This window comes from Pygocentrus nattereri, chromosome 23 (assembly GCF_015220715.1).
Source record: "Pygocentrus nattereri isolate fPygNat1 chromosome 23, fPygNat1.pri, whole genome shotgun sequence".
NCBI classification, from domain to species: domain Eukaryota; kingdom Metazoa; phylum Chordata; class Actinopteri; order Characiformes; family Serrasalmidae; genus Pygocentrus; species Pygocentrus nattereri.
In genome coordinates this window covers 29803242-29814328 of record NC_051233.1, presented here as the reverse complement: position 1 = coordinate 29814328, position 11087 = coordinate 29803242, and the positions used below count along the sequence as shown (strand labels likewise).

The 11087-nt window shown below is 38.3% G+C and overlaps 1 protein-coding gene across 2 annotated transcripts in view; it reads left to right on the top strand.

The window, feature by feature from the left end:
- Positions 1-11087, top strand: part of exoc3l2a (exocyst complex component 3-like 2a) — a 32828-nt gene continuing 21741 nt past the window's right edge. Inside the window, exons 1-2 of one of the 2 annotated variants that reach the window (XM_017724982.2) lie at positions 1-123; positions 9735-10235. In XM_017724982.2, coding sequence (XP_017580471.2) covers positions 9757-10235 — 479 coding nt within the window. In that variant the 5' untranslated portion in view covers positions 1-123; positions 9735-9756. The remainder of the gene's footprint in view (positions 124-9734; positions 10236-11087) is intronic. The other variant, XM_017724983.2, reaches the window with a different exon arrangement.

Below are 11087 nucleotides of genomic sequence, written 5' to 3'. Positions count from 1 at the left end.
CAGCGTTCAACATTCCTCCAGAACACTCCAACACCTCAAACACACACACGCATGAACACACACTCTCTCTCCATGCACACTGGAATGGCATTGCAGTGAGGCGCCTGTCCATCACAGCTAAAGGTAAGACCTCGTATGTGTACCTGCATTTTATTATTAAATCAGCTGCTTAAGTGACCAGTGACACTAAGTGTAGTTGAAGAGTGTCTCTCTCTAGGGTTAAATTCACTGTTTAAATCAGTAACATTATAAATGCAGTACAGGGCTGAAAAATCATGAGGACAGGCGCCTACAGGTGCTGCTTTTAACCTGTATTGAACTTTTCATGGTTTAGTCCCCACAATTTAAGCTTGGATGTGTTTAGTTTCAGTGGGTATTTTCTACTGAGACTTTGTTTAGTGTAAAACAAACAAAGACACAAAGCAAAACAACTTCATTTAATAAAAAGCACAGCTACGATTTTCATTTTTACACTTTTGACCTGAACTGTTTACATTTTTCTAATCTGTTTACTTAAAAGGGAAAATTTTTATATTCTGTATCTTGAAAATGGAATTAAATGGCAATGAAAAAAGTTTGTAGAAAAAAAAAAAAACAAAACGATGTTTGGATAAAAAAATTAACTCAGCAGTTGTAGAAATTTATATTTAATTTCAAGGTTGAAACTGAAATTTTAAATTGAATTTAAAACTATTTTTAAAAAAATCTACATTTAAAATTGGATCCAGTGAAGTGCTTACAGAATCGGTATTAAAAAATGCAGAATAAATAAAAATTTTGTGGTTGATTGGTATATTGAACTTTCTTTTTCTGTCTCCTGAAAATCACATTCTCCAGAAAAAAAACTGATGTTCCCACTTATTCAGTTAATTAATTCAAATCAAGCTTTGAGCTGCACTCCCAGATGAACCCTCCTGAGAAATCAACTCATTTGATGTTATTGTCGTACAAATACTCAGCGTTTCTGCACAGTTTAATGAAATGAAGTCTATTCTCAGGTGCATGATGATCTGTGGAGATCACAGTAGAAATCAACATACAGCATCATAGTGGGAAAATTTACACAATGGTTATGCTTTATGGTTGTGCTCTACTGAAGAAATAGCTAAGTTCAGGTCGTCCTAGAGGTCTGCACTTGAGTCTTTTCACAGTGTCCTCAAAAATGTAATACATCGATTAAATAAATGAGCAAAAACAACAGTATAAAACAGGGCAAAGAGTCACTTGAGTAGTTTGCCGATCTGCCCGTAGTTAAGTGCTGTAATCAACAACAGCAATCTGTTTTCAGTCATCTCCCACACAACAGGTCCAACATTGTTTTGGTGGAAAATGCTGTTCAGAGGTCAGTTTAACTCTCAGCGTAGACTCACTGTTCACTTTCTTAGAAACCTCAACCTGGTAGCTCCACCTAAATAACATTGGCCAGCTGTGACCCTGGCCAGTGATGAAAGGGGTAGGAGGGGAGATGATAAACTGTGCCGTGACAGCTACAGTCTGTAATGTTATACCTATGAAGTGGTTCTGTAAGGTAAATGGAGCTCAAAGTCTGTGATGGGATCTACCTGTTAGCTACACTATCAGTACAGAGAGTACAGAGGGAGGAGAAAGCTGATGAAAGATGGAGAAGAGTGCACATCTGATAAAGCGGAGAAAGGGGCAGGGATTAAAAATGACGTAACACAAAACGTACTTTCTTGAGCAAGATGGAGCAAAACGACCCCCCCCCCACAAAAAAACCCCCAAACAAATATATATATATATATATATATATATATATATATATAAAGTATTTATTTATTTATTTATTTATTTATTTATTTATTTAATGTACTGTTTGAGAGACTTTGGAAGCAAAGAGTGTAGAAATGTTCAAGTATAACAGCTTAAGTTAGAGACAACATAAGTTAAAGGTAACATTACTAGGTTTGCTAACTAGAAGCCTCAGTGTAAACTTTGAGGGTGACTGTCCAGCTAATATGCACATGTTACCTCACTTTTCTGTATAGCAGCCCTGCTGAAAAAACATAGAAACCACTGCACGATGTTGCCTCAGGGCAACAAAACCTTTTTCCTCACTTCACAGTAACATTATACATATTGAACAACAATGACAGGCTTAACAATAAAGGGAACAGTTTAAGTCAATAAACTGCATGCCAGTGGTCGTATCATCTCTTAGTACTGTGTCAGTACGCTTTAGCCTGGATACTTTTTCTGTTTTTTTTATTGTTATTTACATTTCAGCTGTCTGATTTGAATTTGTCTATTATTTTGGGGTAAATGTGTTTGTAAAGAGTGGACACATGTATTTATGAGGAAAGGAAAATGTTGCATTGGCTGTTGGGTTTATGTTAACCTGTGTTCTTGTTGATGTATGTAATCTTGCTTGCATGCACTTTCAGACATGGCCAACTCCACGATTGGTATGCTGTCATCTTGGTGCTGTATATGCCTTATGTAACCTGTTGTAATCATAAAAAATTTACTGACCACCCAAAAAAAGGTAGCCAGAGAAGAGACTTTCATGGATGTTTAGCTTAACATTTATTTTTGTAATAATTTTTAATGATTTTTTAATGTTGTTCAATGACTTTAAGGGCGAGTCTGAGTTCTGAGTTAGTCAACATGCATCTGAGTCGCTGAGTCAAATCTTCATTTCTGCCCTGCAGTGCTGTCCATTCCCTCTCTAACTCAACACAAACGTTGACCCATCACCTCTCACTCCCTTTATGTAGTGTATGCACGTTATCGGGGACTCCCCTGTCTTTTTATGTAACTCTGCATTCCTGAATTTACAGCTGTTCTGACCACTGGGGTTCCTGAAGTCCCTGTATTTGCTAACATGCACTGACCACCACACCAAAGCACTCAGTGTGCCAGACACACTCTGTATTCTGTGGCCTGGCCTTTTCCTCACTGACCGTGTGTGAATATGTATATACGTGTATGTGTAGTTTTGCCCGGCAGAGTATGTGTTGAAATATGAATGAATGAACACACGCTGACCACAGGACACACACTTCTGTCTGGTCAGGAGAGAACTTCCTGCACGGTCAGCAGGTGTGTACACACAACTCTGTGTGTAGGTGTTAACACTTAAAATAGCATCTGTTCAACACATGTCACATTAAGCGAGTGGCGTTTCCCACAGGTCTGAAATTAACCTTGGTGGGGGGACACAGGGGCCAGGTGGGGATGTTCTAGTAGTGACGGGAGTGAAGCAGTGAACCACAGAAGTGTTGAAACTCAAGCAACTGATATTGCATTTCATATTTTCATATTATTATATATAACCACAAAAAATTTAATTTGTTAAAATGGGATAAAAATGTACTCAGGGGGGACTTTAACTCTAGCCTGTGTGGGGAAACACTGATGTTCTTAAATGCTTCTTTGTGCTTGTATTTATATGCTTATGAGGACCTAAGGTCCCCAAATGGATAGTCAAATTGTAATACATTAAGACTTTTTATAGGCTTTTTAAAGAAATAACATCATATTTACATTTTACCCATTACAGAGATGTAGTTCATTAGCTAAGATGTTTGCACAAAGCAAGAGAGACAATAATGTTTTTTCCGATGCCCATGAGTGAATTTGGAGGCCTCTCTGCACTCCAACAATAACTAGATTAAACAATATTTTATGTTGTGTTTATATCTACTTTGAGCAACACTGGAAATTTGTTGTTTTTGTTGTGAAAACAAACAAAAGTAGCCATATTAATGTGCAGTATCCTATTGTGTCTACTTCATAACAGTGTTTGTGTAAGATCTGATTATTTTTGATTACGATTTGAATCAAGTCATAATGCAAAACAGAAGTAGTCCGACAAATGGAAGAGTAAACATGCCATTCGAATGGCAAAAACAACCTTCCATAAGTAAATAATAATTGGAAATAGAAAACTTCACTTATTTAGACATGTGTACATACTCAAGGGTTTGTCTAATGCACGTGTCAGACTCCATTCCTCGCAGGCCTAAACACTGCAGACTTCAGCACACTGCCTCACTAACCACAACAGATTCAGCCTATCAGCTAATTAGCAAGGCCTTCATGAACTGAATTCAGTGATAGATGAGGGTAAACATTAATATCCACAGCCTTTTGGCCTGGAAGGTCCCCAGTTTGACATGCCTGGTCTAATGTTTCAGTCACCTCAACCCTTGTGGTCTGAGGTCCCCTTCAAGACCCCTGACAGTTAGAGACCCCTGGGCACTGCCCCCAGTGGCCCAATTAGTAATCCATCACTGGTGCAAAGTATCCTTTTTGGTACCTTTATTTTTTAAAAAAGGGTAGGTCCCCATGAATACAATGTGTTTTCATGTGTGTGTCCTCATTATGCTTGTACATATTCAGTGGCCACACACTCTATAGCTGTATCTAATGGCCTGCCACACTTTTTTAGAGTCAATTGGCAGTTGTATTATACAACGTCTTGGCACCTCTGGCCTTGGAAGTCTTTAAAATCTGATTGCAGCAGTCCCTGTTTGTAATTTATTAGTTGAACTGAACCACTTGCACAGCGCTGTGCCAAGCCAAACCCAGGAATTCACAAATCGGCAGTGTTTAGTTAGAACTGTCCTTAACACATACATATTACCAGACAAATAAACAGCCGTTTCCTCCCAAGACTGTAATATTTATGAGGCGGGTTTCCTGCGGCACTGCTGCGCTAACAACAGATGCAAATATTGGAAGAGGATGCAGCTCCAGCGTCCGACAAACACAGGCAAAACCTAAACAAGCCACGCAAACCGGGAACCAAGCTGATCTCGGATAAATACACACACGACTCATAGATCAAATCAATTTTCCTTTCTCTGTCTCCAAAGCATGTGATGTATATTAGAGTTATATAATATTACGGTATCAAATCTACTTACATTGTGCATGCAAACTATATCTGAGCTATACTGTTAACAGATCAGACATCAGAAATGTTTTGGAGCAACTGTTCTAGAAGCGAAGCACCTCTTAAAGGGAAATTCCACCAATTTTTCAGAATTCATGCATACTTCTGTGATTGTGATGTATACAATGTCATTCAGAGTGGTTTGATGTGAAATGATTCATTGTAGTGAAACTTATCTCAGATTTCTTCACAGTGGTGGTGTTGGGAACCAGGGATCACCATGTCTACAACACAAATACAGCCATTTTATTTACACCCCGTATGTGTTTTATATGTAATATTAATGGTGGCAAAATAGTAGAAAAGCTGAAGTTTCCTTTGGGAACTATTTTGCCTCACAATGCCCTAATAAATGGATGTTTTAGGAAAACTTTAATAAAACTTTATCACAAACCTGTCATAAAACAATGTCTTGGGGATAAATCAGCGTATTCATAGCCTTTTGGTGTAATACACTTCTGTGAGGGAGCTTTTAGATGTGGATGCCTGGTTCCTATCACCACCACTGTGAACCATTCTGACTCAGCAAGGTTCTCTAGAACAGAACGTTTCACACCAAACCACTCTGAACGACTCTCTTCACATCTTAACCATTGAATTATGTAGAACTTTTTAATGAATGGTTCCTCTTTAATTGCTTGTAACTCATTCTCTCATTTATTCCCTCCCTCCCTGCCTCTCTTTCGCTCTGTTGTGCTTCGTGACTATAGTTAGGTATTATTTTGGAACAATTGTACTTTCATCAGTTGAAATTGAATAGCTGTCCTCTTATTCAGTTACTGTACTGAGATTTTTCCACTCAGAACATCCATTAATTGCAAGTTGTTTTTAGTCCGTATCAGGAAAACATACATTTAATGTAAAACAACTAAATGTATCATATATTTTCAGTGTTTAGTGAGTTTCCATTGTTTTCAAGAGAGTCACTTTCAGGTTCTCAAAGAATCTGCAGACACACCTTCAAAGCTCAGTCTTAGAAGTTGGTTTAACATTTTCTGCTTCTTACGATCCAAATAATCAAACACGTTCAGTGGTGTTGAGGTCTGGACTCTGGGGTGGTCAGTCCATTGTCCAGTTTCTTTGTTTGATGTGTCCGTCTCCTTTTCTCAGTGAGGTTCTTCTTGAACAGCTACACGTCCTTTCAGACCCACAGCACTGAGTGGTCTTCTCACAGTGGAAGGATGGACAGAAACACCTGTGGATGTTTTCAGATCTGAAGCAGCTTGATTTTCTCCTCTCTCTCAAAGATGGAAGCTTTAAGTGCTGCTTATCTGATGAGGCAGTTTTGGTGTCAGGTCTTCCAGGTGGTTGTTAGGAGTCACATTTGCTCTGTAGCTTTGAATCATTTTTGAACCCCAGACCTTCAAAGTAGTTGTAGTTTGCACAGCTCATGAAGAGCATCAGAGCTGTTTCAATGAAAAGGTTGTGTCTGTTAAATCTGTTTAAACATTTCCTTTTTGCTTTTCATCTACTGCTTTTTGATGTCCATGTTCTTGGCTCTAAACTTCTTCTTTTGATTGAGATTTGACACAGTACCCATACTTCTCTGTACATCTCACTCCCTCACTTGCTTCCTTATTCACTCACTCAATCACTTTCTAGCTGACTTTCTAACACAATTATAACAGAAGTCAATGGGTAGGCGTTGCTGCAACTATAATCCAGTAAAAGAGTCCCAGCAAAGAACAAGATTTATATATATATATATATATATATATATATATATATATATATATATATATATATATATATATATATTAATAACAATTAAAAAAACAATGCAGGCAGCTGTTCACACTATGTCAATGTCATAATGAATGGACCATTATAAACAGTCTAAAAAATCTTTACTTTATCTTACTTTGAAAGATACTACAGTTTTGTCTTTCTACTGTAAAGTTACTGTTTTGGAGATATGAAGTTTTGCTCCAAAAGTTTTTTCTATTTTGTTCTTTATCAGTCATTATAAGTTGGAGATAATAGCACATTATATTGAGAATACTGCATTGCTCCATTCATAATAATAATAATAATAATAATAACATCAAATTCCATTTATAGTCAAGTTTTCCTTAACCCAAAGTGCTACAAAACAGTTATTTAAAACAATATGGAACAAAAAAATTAAATAAAATATTACATGTCCATGAAAGCTGATCAAAAATAGAAATGAATCAAGAAAGTTGACCCCTAAAAAACAGTGGTCTAATCAAGTTTCTTAACCCTGGAAGTGGGATTTGGGCCATATCTTGGATCTATATCTGGAAAAATCATTTCAAAAACTTCCTCAAAGAGGGAGAAAAGGATTTTTGTCAAGGCCCAAATCTTTAGACGACCATTATGATAGAAATGTAATAGCATTCGACCCATTACTTTCTCTGGTTATGACGATGACGATAGAACAGTGGAGCTTTTGTCCTGTATTTATTATCTACCTCAACAATGGAACTTGCGGTTTTTAATAACTGTCAGGTGCCTGATCACTCTCAGCGGGTCAAAGGACCTCTCGATGAAAAAAGACTGTGAAAGGAAGCTGTTCTCGCTCTGCTGGCCTCGTGCCGCTGTCCAAGCCAACACACGCTAACAATGCTAATGCACTTAGCGTGAGCCCTCACACCGGAACCCTGTGAACAATGAGACACGGAGGCAGGATACAGAACACTTAACGTGGACCAGATTCAGGCGGTTAGGGCAGGTTTGAATTATAAGAAAGAAATAATGCAATAGAAATAATAATATTAGTAGTAATAATATTGAGTCATTCCCATCGTTTCATCCATTTCCAATGCAAATGAAAGAGCTGCATGTGGAAAAATCTGCAGACCATCCATTAAATTCTGACAAAATTCATCATACACTGAAGACTAGCCCATACACTACATGTCCAAAAGTATGCGGACGGCCTCCTTATTGACATCAGCTACTTTAAGGTGCACTACTGACACTAAGCTTGTATATAGAAAGGCACTAACCAATATAATGGGACGCTCTGATTCAGCTTCCCATGAGCCTAAGGTTACCATGCCCAATGCCAATGTGGGCTAGAAGGGTATAAACACCACTAAACACTGAGAGTGGAGCACTGGAGCCGGATTCTTCTCTGGAGTGATGGAGCTCCATCCAATACCTTTGGGATGAGTTGGAGTGATCCAGAGCAATCAATACTACAGTCAGACCTCACTAATGCTCAATCAAATCCTCACAGCAATGTTCCAACATCTAGTGTAAAGCCTCCCCAGAAGAGTAGAGGCTGTTACTGCACCGATTAATCACCTTACTTTCAGAAGAAACACCAGATGAGCAGCAAACTTTTGAATATATACTGCATGTAGCAAAAACATGCTAGATGTAAAGCAAAGTGGACAAAAGTACAACCGTTTTGTTTGCCTGAATCAAATGCCGGTCAACGTCTAATAAAATTGCATCTAATAAAACTGAATTTGGCCCAAGTGAATGTAATTGAATTTAAACTAAGCCTAATGTGGACCTCCACAAGCAGTCAAGGCGATGGAAAAATGCGGAAATGCTGCGAGGCTTGGAATGGGCTATAAATACACGTGGGAATGTGCAGCCACTGTGCGGTGGCCCAATTAGAGTTATGGGCTTTGTGGAATGTGCTTCCCCCTCACCTTTCTATCAGCACTTAATGAGCAGCCTCACTGCTTTAGCCTGGGGTTACACAGCTTTAACATTAGACATCTGAGGATTATGATGTTATTGTAAGTGTCCTGTATGCTCTTAGAAATGGTGCTTCAAGGGTTCCTTAGTAAAGGTCAGGAATCCACATAGAACCATGGACACTAAAACAACAACTGGAATGCATGCAATGGTTCTTCACATGGCCAAATGGATAAAAAGCTAGTTCTATCTAGCACCAAAACGTTTCTGTTCAACTATTGTTTTTAAAAGAAAATAACCTCTTTTTCAGTACAACATGCAAATTCTTACAATTATTCTAATCCAACCAAGATTTTCAAAAATCTCTTTCAATGATGCAAACTAAAAGCTACTGGTTTCCCCTTGTGGAGAATCATCAGGCAGCTAAATGTGAGCGAGTGAGTTATAAGTCAACTGCATCCTGCTCTACAAATTGTGATAGTTTATCAATGCAGGGAGCACAAGTAATTTACTTGAGTTGGTATAAAGCTGTCTAAAAGTTTAAATGTAAGTGTTGGACAGTTTATATCTATACGGGTCTCTGAGGATTCCATGTCCATATTGTCACTGAGTGTGTTTACATGCACTCAATAATCTGATCATAATTGGATTTTTGCAGTTACCTGATTATTCAAATGGTCATGTAAACAGCACACTCCGGTTTCTTAGATAGTAAGGTCTAGAAGTCTGATTAGGAAATCTGATAAAGAGAGATTTTAGCTTAGTAATCAGATTTCTCAGTCCATGTAAAGTCTTACTCTGATTTCTTTCGTATTTCTTAGTCTGAGTATGTATGAAAACAGACGGTGGTACCGGAAATAAGCGACGCAGCAAAACACTTTTGAAGGATTTAAATATTCTTCATTTTCTAGATTATGCATGTTCATATTTTCAGATGAAGTGGTGCAGTGTTTTTAAAAAATGCCATGGTATGAAGTTTGAGTTTTATATTTCTTATATTACTTCTTTATATTACTTTACTCTGTGAGTTTATTGGCTGGTTGCAAAGCAGAAATATGACTACTGCCTGTCTCATGTAAACCTTTACATTGCATGAACATTTCACGATGAATGGACCAACAGAAAACAGATGGTTTACAAGGTTGATTATTTGTGAAAGTTTTCACCGTTGTTTCTGCTGCCCATTTTTATTTTTCAGTAGTAACCTTTTAAGAGCCATAATGCCCATCCTGAAGAAGCTGCCTGGCAGGTCCAAGAGTAACCATGACAACGCCGAGATGGTGCTGAAGAGTAACCACAGCAACGGCGAGATCAACCTGCAGAGTAACCTTGGCAACGGCGAGCTCATCCTGCCCCCATCCAGCCTCAACCCCTTTGAGGACATGGATCCAGACATGGGCTTCAATGAGGTGATGTCGTCACGAGAAGGTGAGGCGCTGGAGAACGAGGTGAACGCCGAGCTGCACGGAGGGTCGAAGATCACTGACAGGTCAAAAGGAAGCTTGCCTCTCAGAGGGACATTGGAACGCATCTGCAGCTCGTCCACCGTGAAGACGCTGGGCAAACTCAGCAAGGGCCTGCGCATCACTGGGCGAAACCTGCGGAGCTCCACCCTTCCGGCCGCGCCCACTTCAGGGAAAGAGAAGAAGAAGAAGAAGAATCACCGCAGAGCATCTGAGGAAATCATGACCCTGCTGAGGTTTGTTGGTCTACAGTAACCTAAGATATTACCCTCTGTTCTCAGTAGCCATAAAAGGCAATGTCGGCCTGTTTGAAGGTCCCTCAGCTGAAGCGTGTATTTCTTCTCCTCAGCAGCACTGAGGGAACATGTTTGTATGATAGGAACGTGTGGGATTTACAAACTACACTGCAAAAAAGATTTATTAGCGAGCGAAAAACATCTGAAATGTCAATGAATCTAATATTTCTCTTTGTGAGTTTGTCAAAAGAACATTATGAGATCGTTCAACTTCTTTCTAGACATTTGTTCTTGCACTGTATCATTGTTTCTGGAACAAAACCTCGTATTTCCAAAATGAGAACTTTACAGGAGAAGGAAAAAATATCCGCTACTTCCATGAAAGTCGATGTAATCAGACTTTTACCCTCAAGTCATTTTGGGTCATTTCTTTTGGTCCATCCATCATGAAATTTACACATAATGTATTGGACAGTGGGTACTTTCAAATTATATAAAAAAACTGAAAAACAACAAAAATGGAGATATGAGGTATGGAGATATAAATATTTTATCTGATTATATTAATCAGCCATTTTCCATTTCATCAGGATGGCTGCTAGCCTGCATTAAGTATTCATTATTAATTATTTGTAACAGTATTAGTAACTTTTATTAAGTTTAAGCCCAAAAATTTCCAATATGTGCTTTTAACAACCATTTGGAAAATAAAACTGTCAAATCATTATTTTGCCCAGTTTATATAAAGAAATCTTGGGGGTAAATTTGCCTCAAACCAGATTTTAAGCGTCTCACCACCTCAGATTAACTTAATAATTAAAAAAATAATGTTACTAGAAATGCATGATGTGA